Raw genomic sequence first — 14,488 nt, 5'->3', positions numbered from 1 at the left:
TTTCATTTTCTTTTACATACAGAAAGTAACATTACTCAGCGTCAATCTGTCCACAAAGGCATCGAACTTGAACTGAAGTCACTTCGATGTAACGAGAGATTCATCATTTCAGGGTCGCACGTTCATGTCCCTCGCCGACCCAGTGTGAAGAGTTATTTCGCCGAAACTAAAGCCAAGATAAATCCAAGAACCTGCGACCTCATGAGCACCGCAAGATCCCTCAGGAAATCTTCACTCTATTGCGGCGCCTAATTGCATCTGTGTATCTACGCGATTTGCTAGTTTTCATAAAAGAACGCCGCAAATTCACGGCAAATCATATGATCGACTTGCTTATAATTATTGGTGAGCTGCCAACTTGAAAACAGTGTAACAAAAATAGGACGAACTTAGCTCCCCGCCTCCTCGTCGCCACGGAGAAAAATGTTTTGCGGTTACATGCGCACCGGCGCGACTCCCCTCACCACAAGAGGGCAGTTCAAGCGCCGGAGAACAGCGATAGTGTATCATAGTGATGGATATACTGCTTTAGTACGCAGTATATGCGTTTATACATACATACATATATTTAAAACTCGCACCACAAGCAACCTACGAGTACAGAAGGAGGGACAAAAAGACGTGCCAAGACTGGCCGCAAGGCGGCGCCAGATGACAGGCTTCAACCAGTAAATTTGTGGCGCCGTTCACACCTGCGGCACGTTTGCCGCATATGCGGCGCCGCTGTGGCGACCGATTTTAAAAACGCTAAGATTAGCTTACGCATGCTGTTTTTTTAACAACAAAAGCACGCTAATGCTAGAAGGTTAGCACCTTGAGGCACTGCGCGATCTAGAAAAAAAAATGCGGCGACAAGAGCTGCATACGCATCGCTGTCATCGAAGGTTCCGAAGCGGTTACGAGATCGCAGGTGTGAACGCTGTTTGAGTCGAACGCAAGTGAATACGGCGAGAGTTTAATAGAGTGAGATAGGAACACTGCTAGCGACGAGGAAAAAAAACTGTCAAGCTCAAAACATTAATTAAACAAGAGGCGGAAAGACACTACAGTTTGCGAAAAAAAAAAACAACAGGTACAGCACTTACATACACGACTTAAAAAACGAACTCTATAGGCCCAAGGAGACGTGAGGAATGGCGTACATGATAACAGTTGGCCCATAAGACGTTACTAAGCCTCGTGGGGGGAGGGGGGGGGGCGGACAAACAATATACATTTGTATTTATATATACCAAAAAGAACAGAAGTTGAAGACATTACTGCTACTACACATATAGTCTTTAGATGGCTGTACGTTTTTTTATACAGATACGTATATTATATCCCACAAACAGACACGCTCGCATATTCGACAAAAGTACAAAAAAAAAGAAGGAGATAAAAAGTAGCATGCATACGAAACTGAAAGTGGGAGAATCAAGAGCCATCTGTTGGTGTTTGCAAGTACCAAGGAAGGACATGGGATGACGTCAGAAAGTGCAATCTAAAAGAAAGAACAAGTGTAGAAGTCGTAGATGGGAAAAGGAGCAGCAAAAAAAGAAATCACTCTATGTGTTGCAACTACAGATGCAGTTGATGCTCGCAAACAAGTGTGCAGTGCGTGCTTCGATGATTTAAAGAGGGGGAAAATGAAAGGGCGAAGGCAACCGCAGAAACACATGAACAAAATAGCATAACTCGGCGAATATGACATTGAGGGATAAACAACAACCACGATGGATAATATCATAAACTATCATTATTTATATTTATAATATTTATATATATAACTGGAGATTTCTCCCCGTCTAGTTTGTTTCACTTCTTCTCGTTATCTTTCAGCGAAGATAACGCGCTTTGTCTTTTTACATACGTATCTTCAGTTTTTCCTGTCAGTTGCATCGTGATCAGTCCGATACCCCCGACAATAAAAAAATAAGAACAAACAAGAAAATTGTTTCTTGCTCGAATGAAGTGTGACGTGTGGTGAGGAGAAGGACATCAATGATGGTTCCTAGTCGAGCAGTGTGTGTGACGATATATAAAAAAATGAATCAGTGAGTTCACGATGGATCGCATAAATTTTGCCCGCTGGTGCAAATACTAACAAAAGCCTTGCGAAGATTTCCAGCACCTCGAGGACTCAAAACGCAGACAAGACCTTCCTGATGTCAGAACATGCGCAGTGAACTAGAACGGCGATAAGATCTGTGCAATCCGTGCAAGCATTCCGTCGTGATAAAACCCACTCACCACTGTAAATAAAAAAAAGGGGGGCAGGAGGAGAGGAGGGCCTGAATAAAAGTTGATAATTCGAGCGACAGTTGGCGATGTAAAGATATATGCGATGGAAGTATTAAAGGGCCCCTAAACAACCTCGCAACGACAAAGAACGACCATGTTAATCTTCCCTGGCATGTCTTTTTTTTTTTTTTTGGCGCAATTCGCGACGCCAGTGTGATGACTAACATGACGTCATTAGAGTTCAGGCTCTCGATTGGTCCATACGTGAGGGAGATTTCGTGCTGAATTGCTTCCTAACCGCATTTTTCACTTGAAGTCTGCTTTCTCTCAATTGACTCTAGTGAACTACCGTCCGATTTCACGTTGCTTAATGCGTTTTCCACTACGCATGCGGATGTAATGGCGTGCAGCCGAAAATCACAAAATCATGATAGGCCCGACGCTTAGTGGTAATATTGTGCGCACGCTTTCTGAAGATGTTGTAGGCCCATGTTCTCAGATTTGGGTGCCCATTAAAGAACCCCAGGTGGTCGAAATTTGCGGAGCCCTCCACTACGGCGTCTCTCATAATCATATGGTGGTTTTGGGACGTTAAACCCCACATATCAATCAATGCTTTCTGAAGCAATAAACGGTGAGGAGGATGTGAAGGCGAGAATATAAAACTGCTATTTCCTTTAAACTTGGAGTGGTTTAGAGGCCCTTTAAAAATACGGGAAAAACATTAGCAAATCACGTTGCCCTGAATAAAGTACCTGCGTCCGGTATACACTACTCGGAAACGACAAGCACCACATGAATTAGACAGAGCACGGATTGTTGTCAGTCTTTAAGAAAGAACGAAAGTAAAACTGCGCTCTCCTTCGATTCGGAGACTTGCCGAGGTTGAGGCCAAGATCTCAAGATCAGATGACAACGATCGATGCGAGGATGGGCTCGAGACGCCAACAGTCCGACTGAGAAATGAAAACAGCAAGAAGAAAAGAGACCTAAAATAACTCGCGTATCCCGGAAACACTCGAAATTGCACACAAAGCCACCACGTCACGAACTGAACTCGTGCGCGATTGGGTGATATTTGAACGCCGGCGCAACTCCACGCCACCTGACCAAATGAAAAAAACTTAAGGTAACCATGGTAACAAGGTTATTCATTGCAGTGTTAAGTGATTTGTGGATCGACCCTCCATTGAAGGGGAGCTCAGCCTTGTTCTGAAAGAGAGATCGAATGACCTAACAGTCGGGTCGGAACACCTACAGAAACCACGTATCTTATCATTACAGATAAAGTGCGATCATGAGCACGGGTATTTGCCTAAGAAAGTGTCAATGAAAGAGTTCTTTCTTCAGTGAGAACGTAACACCACTTTCTTGTAATGGTATTGCTAGTTGGACCGATAAAAAATGGCGTACGCACGATAAATAATGTTCATAACAAGTAAGTTGTTTAACCAATCAAACACGAGGGATACGAAACCACGTGAGAGAATGGTCTCTATTTTTGCGGGATGCGGAAGGTGTGGTAAACTCTGCGAATCAGCTAGGCGACTGAAATATGCGATAGGAACCAAAGAGCAATTCGGTTTCGAGTTGTGGCGACGCACGCCGAGACAACCGCACACACCCCTTTGCTCGAGAGAAAATATTGACGCGATCAACCGCCCCGCACAGCTTGCCGCCATGTAGATGTGTTCCTTCACCTCACTGGACACAGAATGCCCTAAAAAGAAGGGAGAAAACTACAACTTAGAATGTTTGAAGGGCGCGGAAAAGAGCAGGACTATTATGTTAAGACCGAAATACTTTCTCCACAAATGGGTGAGCTAAGCAAACGATGATTACGTATTCATCAGTGTAGCCCCCCTCGATTCGAGTTCACCGGTGAAGCCTTGTATATAAAGAAGGGGGCAACTGACTTCTTCATAGGATGAACGAGAATAACAAATGTTACGTAAAAATGTTCGTCGATACGTGACACACAACAAATAGAGCGGGTCGAATGGAGTCTTTCCTCTACACAGACACGTTGGAACCGACACGCTCATCGTTACGATTCAAGGATTTGGTGTCGTCGTATCGTTTTTACCATGCGTCGGTGGTATGTTCCCTTCACTAGGGGAAAGTAGGAAGGTCAGCGGACATCGTCGCTGACGGCAGCAGCGCCCTCCCGCGTGGAAGAGAGCAAAAAGCGGCCGTTCCTTCAATTCTTGAGCGGAATCTCAACGAAACCGTCAAGAGTTAGACGAACAAGCTCACAAACACATTTAAGCCCACAAGCATTCGGCAGCGAACTTGTCTTGACTGCGGGTCGATGGGGGCTGGGTTAGAAGGTGGATGTCGCGCAATGGTCGACGGGGAAAAAACACCGACTGGGCGTTCATACGCCACACGTGGGAGAAAAGTATACCCAAACGACGTTACGCGACGCCCATATAGGTGCTTTTCTTTTTATCGCTACGATACGTCGAAGACGAAAAGCCACCTGGAGGCTTCTTTTATAGTTTCTCCACCACGTCACTTCCGGCTGGCGACAGTTAAGCCTAAAACCTGTGTATACACTGCATCCTGCACCCTCAAAAATTTTCAGACCTCAAACGCGCAGCTCAGAACACCGATCTCGGACCACGTCTTCGTCACACTCTTCTCATTCCGCGCGTGAACCTTGCTCCGGAGTTTGTACACATCGAGCCGGCATCGCGTGTGCGTTACTCTATATAAAGACCTTCGAGATCCGTAGACGCGAATGACACACTACCGCTCCACAGGGGCCGTTGTGAGGAGCATGCTAGAACCTATCTATGGTCAAGCCAGCACACCACTAATGACACGGCATTGTACTGCAAAAAGAAGCAATGAGGAATGTAACTAGTCCTAATTAGACAGAAGACGAGCCTGAAAGCTTATGTCATCTACAGATTAGCCCAAACCTGTACCGAACATGACTTTCTCGCGATTAAATATAAATGAATAGCTTGACAATGACATGAACTATGCTTAATTAGCTGGTCCACGAGCTTTATGAAGGCTTCCTAAGCTTCCAGAGCACTGCATTCTGCAAAAGAATTAATATATGGCCAATCACACGGAAAAATTTTATTTAGCTGGACATTTTACCCTTTGTTTTTCTCATAAAGGCTTACAGAGCTTCAGAAGTTTACTATGGCCTGTGTTAGCCTCAATACTTTTGCCTCGAGAAGCACGAAGTCGCTGGCGAATTTTTTTTTATTTTCTCAGCTGCAAAACAACCACGTAAACGTTGTAGTTGAGCAATGATAGCCCGATAACTACGACTCCGTGCGTTAGCTATCCCAGTAGCTAGGCGCGAACCGCGGCGAACCTTATTAGGCCTTGATGCAGGCCATTGGAAAGCGGCTGCTGACCGGCCTTGCCAGCTATCGCCACAGAACAGGAAATCACGCCAAGCGCCGTATTTGAAAAGCGTCGGTGCTCATAATAGATTTCCGTTGGCCGAACACCTTCGCATAACAACATCATTGGCTGTGAGCAGCTGCGATGAGCAATGAGCACGAAAAACACCTAAGACAACCCTAATGTAAATCGTGCGAACTGAAGATATGGCGTCCGTAAAAAAAATGATTTCTAACCATTACACGTGTGCGGCAGATCACGGAACGGCCTTTGTGCTTTCTAGTTCTTTCTCAATGCTTGTTTTTAATGACAGTTATTTTTCATGAATGTCGTTATGATTGCAAAATGTCGACTGGTTCATAGCCTCGTCACGGCGGCTTCTGGGCGGGTGTATGTATATGTGAAAAAAAAAAAACAAGTTTTGTCGCGTTGGATCGAAGGTCAAGGGGACCAAAGATGAAGAAAAGCCACGACTAAAACAAAACACAATACTTAAAAATATCCGTATAAAGACTATGGGAGATGGTTCACGTGATCCAAAAAGGCAAAGCCTTTTCGACCTTTCGCCGTAATAATTTCCTTCTTGCGTAAGTCGTATGACAAGAAACAGAAGATGCATGGTCGCCCTGGGGGCGCCCGGCTGAGCCATCGGCGATAGGGAAAGAGTCTTGCGCATCGGCTTTTCGATTTTCTTTTTTTTTCCTTCGTATATTCGTTTAAAACCTTGAGCAGACATGATCGTTCAGATAGCTAAGCTTACTCAAGGATTGACTTCGCAGATTTTATTTGTAGTAGTTAAAAAACGCCAAGAGCTTGCTTTTTTTTTTTTCGTAATGCTTTTTCTCAGCATCTCTGAAAACGAATCGCCTCGCTAAATAGAAGACGATCGATCGAATTTTTTAGACTTCTGTTCCCCGTCGCAGACGACAGAGCCAGATGCATTTTGCAAGACGATCGACAACGTAGGAGTTTGAAAGTACGTGCCAAAAACAAGTACAGGTAATGAACGATCTCAGAGAAAGATACCAAAAAAAAAAAGTTGAAAAAAAAATTGTCGCTCACGATCTCTCACGCGCTCGCCAAGAAAAAAAACAAAAATAACGCGGTTTTCGCGAAAAGTTGCGTAAGATTAAGAAGTACAAGATAGGCCAGAGGGCGCCACACTACTACCCTGCCGCGGGAATCGCAGTATTGCAAGGTTCGTGCGTATGCCACGAAGAAACAGACCAAGATAGAACCGTGAAAGCAGGAGGACTAAGATAAACAAAGCGGTCCGTCGAGTGCTGCCACCTTGCGGTGGCGAACGGAGGCAGCGCAGCTTGGAGCAAGAGGACAATCGGTGACGAGGGCAGCCACGGAGGAAGGGCCACGAGGCGGCGCGGCTTGCTTGTTTTTTTCTTCTTTAGCTGGCGTGAATGTCCATGATGTGCTGGCCGTCGTAAGGTGACCCCTGCGGGGGTAGCCCGGGGTGACCCATGGGCGCCATCATCATGGCGGCTGCGTGCGGGTGGCCAGGCAGGAGCATGGCCTGCGTCGGCGACCGCAACTGGGGCATTTGCGGGTAGCTGCCCATGGCGCCCATGTGACCCATCCCCATCGACGCGTCGCCGCAGGACAAGTTCTGCATGCCTGCGAGACAGAGAGAAAAGAGCGAGCAGTTATAGTGCGTGGCCCGCAACGTTAAAGTTGCGTATAAGTACACAAGGGGGAACTCCGGCGCTAGTGTCTACGGGAGCTGCGACGCATGGCGCCTCAGCGAGCATGGGAATGACGGGTAGTACTCGGGTTTGTGTAAACTTAATTTCTTTGACTCCGTTTTGGCTCTGTATGGCCTGCATCCGCTTTGTCGCAAAGACAGAGTTCATCAAAAGTTCAGCACTTCCACTCCACCGAGTTAACATTCTAGGCTAACCTGTTCAAATCAGCTCACGAAGTCGAGAATGATTCATTCTATTATCCCAAACACCAAAACATAATGAACGAGGCCAGAAGTGCATTTGCAGTGAAAAGCACGAGTATTAAGCAAATAAGAATATTACCCCTCCCCCCTTCTTATAGTGGTCGAACGTGCACAGCGCCAGAGAACCCTCTAGTTATTATTAGAAAAGCGCACGACCTGCACCGCTTTGTCAGCGGCCACATGACGGGGCTTGGCTCTGAACAGATGAAGGTTGGCGCCTCTCAGCGCAGCGAGCTCACCTCCCTCTCCTTCCTCATTTATTCCTCCTCTTCACCTGATCCCGCTGGGCGTTTCCCTCTCACGGACGTCAACCCGATCGTCGAAATTTACAAGAATGGTAAACGTGAGCAGGCGAGCAGTTCTTGCTCGGTTTTCGTGTTGCAAACATAAATGTCGAAGCAAGCAATCGAGACAATAAAATCGAGCGATGCACCACATGCCTACTCACGAGATCAGCCTGCTTGATGTTTAATACATAAATGGAAAATTAGTATTGTCTTTGTCAACTACATGAGTACCCGTCATACAATGAACGTTTCCACCGTAAAGCAATATAAATGTTTCACTTTTACCTGGTTGAATACTACTGAGGTGTTTGCCTCAGATGTGAACAGACCCATTCTATCCAGAACAAACACGTCGGCCAATAATATCTTTCACTTGATTCCTCTTACATTACGTTCATTACGTTCATTACGCTATGAATATGTTTTAGTCGAATGTCTATCAGTGCACTCGTATGGCAAGCACTACTTTTGAGTTGCGGAGGCGGATGGTCCAAAAAGACACTCAGACCTTCGAAGCGCTGCCTGTCGCGCATAAAACAAAATACAAAGAACTCAAAAAACACAAGAAAAAGCATCAATCGTAAAATAAACCAAAACGAACTATGCGCAACCAAACCAAGCAAGCAAACGTCAAGCCGTATAAACTGACCTGGTGGCCTAATGTGCATTTGTGGACTGCCGTCCATCATGTATCCCATTCCACCGTCAGGTCCATACGCCGCACTTGCGCCTCCTATCGTCCCACCTGCGCCGATTTCGAAACCAAAGAAAATGTCAGTGAGACAAAACGAAAACAAAAAAAATGTTCGGGCAGAAATAAATTAAACTAAGTGCTGAACGCAAGTGAGCGTATGCGGAGCGTACGGTGAGCGTATAACGAAAGTAGTTGATTCAAATTAGTGTGAAGAAAACGTAACAAAGAAATTGTAGTAGCTGCGGCATCCAGACCCGTAATCGCGTGATCTCGGGTTGCTTCGCATGAAATATACGTCCGCCAGTGCACCTCGCATCTTAACGTTGCTTGTGTGGAAGTTTCCAGTGCAGCGTAAACCTAATGACGTCATACCAATTTAACCTAGTCAAATTAGACAAAAAAGCACATTTTCGGTCAATGAAATCCGAAGCCACCAGCTTCAACGAAATTTTTTTTTTAGGAATCCCCCCTTATTTCGTTTTATTTAGCTTACGTCTTTCCATACCCGAGAATGGACTAGTAATTTCCGTGAAACCGTCTCCAGTCGAATAGTCACCAACAAGATGCTGGTTTGCATTTGTTTTGTCTACAAAAGAAAATACCAAAGAAGCAAAGTAAATCAGTAAATCAGCATCATAAGGTTGTCGATTCAGTGGTTAGAGGTCACCGGACAGCAAGTAAACACGAGTGAACGAAAAGTGTAGGCACACAAAAGCACAACAGACTTTCGAGAGGTTAAGGTGGCTAAGAGAACTTCTCTCATATTCGCGCAGTGGGAATGCCATCGCTAAGCCTGAGCATTGAACCCTACGTGAATACCACATGCATGTACACCGAACAGCAATGCTTTTAATAAAAGTTCGTAATGCGTATAATATAGCAGATGACTGTATCGGTCGCCATGTCAACTACAGATTGGGACATTCACTAGCATGTTACGTTCCAAAAGAATGTGGGTAATGCAGCCTTTTCAAACATATAGCGTTCCGCAAACTCTTGTTATTCATTGTACAAGCTTCTAACAACCGCGGGCTACACCGTTGTCATATGTAGAGAAACTTGGCTCGGCTAAACGTAATATACGCATATAGAAAGCTAACCTTCGATTTCAGTTAGACAGACACAATAACACGTTCGCACGACACTTAGCTTTATTTGTATTACTGTTGCAAAGCCATTTCGCGTCACTGCACACAATGAACGCTAGCTCGTCCTACATCCTCATCAGCATTGCGCTCGAGCGCGCGGAAACTCACGACTTTATTGTTGCCTCCCCGGAACCAACAAACGTTTCTTCCGGAAGTAAAAAAAAAAGATACGTTAATGGCTAAACTCATTTCCGCAGCGCACGGAAGTTGTGTCCGGGAGACGCAGATCAATCAAACTCGCCTGACAGCCTCAAAATATACGGACACATGAAATGAAGTCGTTAACTTCTTTGTACTAAGTCTCATTCAACAACAACAGCGAAAAATGCAGAGCTGGGCGCGGACACATTTACAGAGGAGTGGTGATCACGTAAACAGTACTCCTGTGCCCATTTGGCGATTGTTTTTTTTTTCAGCCACCACTATTACAATAGAATCAGAAAAATAAACAGTACATTCACTGCTGCTATTCATAAGAAACTTACAAGCGTTTTTTTTTTTTTTTTGACGAGTGAGCAGGCAAGACCATTGTAAAGCACTGACCTTGAACATTGTTTATTTTCATTTTTTTCTATCACTACGCTATTTGTTCAATGGGAACGCGGGAGGCCTATTGAAGTTTCGCAAAGAGCGAAAAATACCTAAGGGTCATATGCAAGAGCGTGAGAAGATATCCACTCGCTACTGACACAGCAACATTACAAAAAAACAAAAGAAAGAATAAGAAAAGCCAACACCGTTCCCAACTATTACATGCTGTAATATTCCCGTGCAGTCACTTTTCTACGTAAATGCGCAACACGTGACACTCGCGGTGACTTTTCGTCTGTGCCACTCTGATCCATTGTGCTGTCTTTCTTTCTTTCGCTTTCCTTGGGATATGAATGAAATCGAACGTAAAAACAACAGCATAAAACAAAGCAGCGACCGAAGCCGATCCAACTTTTTTCTCGATAACGACCCAATTTCGACAAAATAGCAAAGTGTTTCCCTGATATGCCTTGCAACGTTTCTGCAAAGGAGCACGGGAGACGAAAGCGCCTACTTGCAACTAAAAGATTTGTTGAAAAGGAAAGAATATAAATGCGCCAAATGAAGATCAACTCATGCGTGTTAAGGCAAAATGAAAACCATGGCAACACGAGAACGGTCAGTTAACAAAGGCAGAAAGACTATCCGGAAATATTATTTAGTAAATCAAACTTCATGTTGCAACACCTTCGGTGTTGCTACATGAAAAGCAGTTTGCCTTTACACATATTCTTTCCTTTCCATGTATATCCTCTCCTTTTATATAAATCTTTTAGTTGCGAGTAAGCGCTTGCACTTTGTTCTTTCGCAGTCCTCCTTCGTGCACTTAAACAACAGCTGTACCATTCATCTCAATTAACTAGCCCAAGTGTCGATTCTCTTGCAACGTTTATCCTAAAAGAGTTTGCTAAGCAGTGCGGCAGCCTTCACTAAAAGTGCAGCGCCCGTTTAGTGACGGCTGCTGCGGCTTGCTGCACAGATTTAAAAAAGTGCCGCCATATCCACGAAGTGAATGATGATGAGTGGGCGAAGCTCCGGAGGTAAACCATGAATCCTCTGTACATTTTGCCCACTCGATTTTATTACATCGCTCCCCCTAGCGTACGTCGCCGCACTAAATCGAACGATTGCCTTCAACCAATGACACGCGCCATATGTGACATCATTCCTATTTTATAAGATCTCGCGTCTTTCATCAACTACAAGTACCGCTTTCTAGTTTATAACATCTTGCATCTTTTCATCATCAGCTACAAGTACCACCATCTAGTAAACACTACAAGAACTAAACGAGAGGTGGCTACATACAGGAGACGGTACCGCCATCTAGTGAACACTGCAAGAACTAAACTAGAGGTGGCTACATACAGGGGACGGTACCGCCATCTAGTGAACACTGCAAGAACTAAACTAGAGGTGGCTACATACAGGGGACGCATAGCCCACGCCCTAAGGAGCTTCGCCCCTAAAACAAGTCAGAATTGATTCAAACCAAAACACTGTTAAATACCATGCAGCGAAATTATCAAGGAGTAAGTAACTTAGAGAATCGAGGGTGTGTGTGACGCAGATAAGTAGACATGGAGCAGCATACTCACCAGCTCGATTAGATTGATCGATCATTGGTTGCACGATTCTTCGCCTCGCGTTAATGAACCTGCAAAGAGGCAAAAGAGAGGGGAAAACACAAAAAATGTAAGAGGACTGCAAAAATACTTCTTTCAGAGCGAGTTCATTCATATTTAAATGAAAAACGAAACGGCAGAAACTACCACGGAAGATACACTATACCGCACTTGTGTGTGCGGTGTCTTTCCCACATCCATTTGTTTGCGTTGTTACATGGCCTATAAAGTATGCAAATCTGTCGAATCCTAGAGAAATTTCGATTGATATCAAAGTTTGTACTTATTCTCTTCTATTGAAAGCGTATTTTTGTTTCGTTTTTGGCTGTAGAACGTAGAGCAATGCGACAGCCGGGGTGTTACACACCTCAATCTCTCCACATCAAGCAAGCTTTAAAATGACCGAAGAGAACAGCAAAGGTTCACATTAACGTGACACCCCTTCACTTAACGGATGTTCACGACAAAATCGAAGATTTTAGGTATTACCCCTCGTGCTATTTTGACGCCTGAGGTCAGCGCGCGTGGGTTTGGTGGGAGCAAAATGCCAAAAACTACCACTACCAAAAACTACTATACGAGTTCGCTTCGTACCACTACGAGGCAGCGACGCAAAAACGTTAAACGCTTCTTGCGAGCCCAGTACAAGAACTTACAATCTGCTTCATCATGTCAGTGACCCAGCGCGGCAGTAAACATAGAACTAAGTCCAGGAACAGTTACTAGCCAGTCTCCAGGAATGAGGCCACCCACTACAGTATACCGAGAAACAAACCACGCTTCGGTGACCTCGAAAAATAACGACGCTAATGTACAGTGCACAGTGGTGAAGTAATGAAGCACCAATCGGTAAGGAAAGAGAAGGGAGCCGCGCCTAACACAACAAGCATTCGGCCGCCTGAACATCGAAGACGCCATCACGGGTGCTTATCGGTGCAGAGTATAGATATTGTAAACAGCGCAACAACACGAAGACGAAGGAGGAAGGGACAGGCGCGGACTCAGAGGTGAAGAGTATGGTCTCACGAACAAAGGAAAAAGAAGATACGTACTTTACTGGCCGAAGAAGCCAGACCTGCCTGCCTGCCAGACTTGCCTGCCTGCCAGACCTGCCCGCTAGTTTAGCACCCAGTTGCCCGCTAGATTAGCACCCACCAAGCTTCGCTTGCGTCAAGCTTCCCGGTACCGCATGGGCTACTGACTTCTTTCCTGCTTCTGTGATCGACAAGACGACCCGACAAAACGATTGTGTGGATAACGCAGAAGCCCCCCTACTCACGACCTCCCTGGGTTGTTCGAACGGCAAACAATCCACCGGGAACAGACACCGCGTACACGCACGACCCGTCCCACAGGAACTCGCCTCCTTCTCAGAAAACAAAACTGCTTACCCACTCAGTTCCCGCCCACGTAAACACTCACCTGGTTACTAGGCATCTACCTCACGTAACCACCGGGCCTGTATGTTGTATATCTGCCGCCACGTCGAATAGCGAGAAAAACGAGGCCTCCTCATACCAATACACACACGCGCAGGTGAGCAAGAGCAGTCTTTGACGCCCTAGCGCCATCAGAGGAGCTCTTTTGTAAGTGTACGCTTCTTACGGCTAGTTTCACGGCGAAGAACCTTCCTTTCTTCCTTCCTAAGTATCCACAGGTCGGCCATTACCACTTGTACGCCTCCCCTCCTCCACCCATCCAAAGACGCAGAGTGGCGCGTCCTCCTATACACTAACGATGATGACGTTCTCCCTGACCGGGCGTAGATGCTTGTTTCGTCCCCTCCGGCCGCCCACCACTATTCGGCGACAAAACCCTCCTGTTACCTCTCGGCAGAGGGCTTCCCCGCTAAAAGACGTAATGACCCGGCATTTTCGCTCCGCACCGGAACGCCGTGCCCAAGAGGGGTTCTTCACGACGGGGCACGCGTTCGCCAGCGTGTTTGTGTGTCAGCGCGAAATTTAGTACGTCGGCACCACGCCCTCGAGAACAGTGGCATGTGCGTGCGCATCTCCTATCACGTGAACGTGCACCTGAATGTTTGTACTGAGCCATCATGATGTTCAAGCGAGCTGTGTACCATTGCGTATTTCATGTACAGTGCAGTACATTGTTAAAGGGAACAGTAAAGTGAGCAGCTATAACGTTCCTGGCCCCATGAAGACAATTGGATGAGGAAAGATTGTTTGTGCACGACACTGGTCAGCAAAAACGACTCGGAGCTGTCGTTTCTAATCCCCAACACTTTAGTAGAAAAGTCAAATCCGGAACATTACACTAGTGTGCTCTTTACCAGTGGACCCGTCTGTACAAATGCAAATATCCATTACATCCGTCTGTTGGTCTCTTGTGAATAACCCCCCTCCGTCCGATTCTTGTCCGTCACGATTCCCTCGACGACCTAAGGCCAGCGTTCAGTGCATGTCAGCCGCTCGAGCTATACAGTTACAGCGCGGGCATGATTTACTGATTTCCTTTTTACGTCTGCCTTTTGCAATTTTTCTTCAAAAAAAAAAGAACGAGTTACCATTACTTCGAGTGAGTGTTACTGTATATTACAGTAGGTAGGTGGCAGTATGTGTCTGTGCATGTCTACACACAATACCTTTTTAATGCAGTAGAACGAGCGGCGGCTTCTGCGTCCACCATTA

General features: G+C 45.7%; 1 protein-coding gene across 2 annotated transcripts in view; it reads right to left on the bottom strand.

Moving 5' to 3' along the window:
- Positions 1-6,604: 6,604 nt before the first annotated feature.
- LOC119166806 (homeobox protein Meis1) overlaps positions 6,605-14,488 on the bottom strand; it is a 388,227-nt gene continuing 380,343 nt past the window's right edge. For both annotated transcript variants that reach the window (XM_037418168.2, XM_037418169.2), the window contains exons 12-14: positions 11,811-11,869; positions 8,489-8,584; positions 6,605-7,221 (exon numbers count right to left, since the gene is read on the bottom strand). In XM_037418168.2, the coding sequence (XP_037274065.1) occupies positions 6,995-7,221; positions 8,489-8,584; positions 11,811-11,869 (382 nt within the window). In that variant the 3' untranslated portion in view covers positions 6,605-6,994. The remainder of the gene's footprint in view (positions 7,222-8,488; positions 8,585-11,810; positions 11,870-14,488) is intronic.

This window comes from Rhipicephalus microplus, chromosome 6, assembly GCF_043290135.1.
Source record: "Rhipicephalus microplus isolate Deutch F79 chromosome 6, USDA_Rmic, whole genome shotgun sequence".
Lineage (NCBI taxonomy): Eukaryota > Metazoa > Arthropoda > Arachnida > Ixodida > Ixodidae > Rhipicephalus > Rhipicephalus microplus.
The sequence above is the reverse complement of the archived record's forward strand: the minus strand, read 5'-3'. Positions and strand labels throughout refer to the sequence as shown.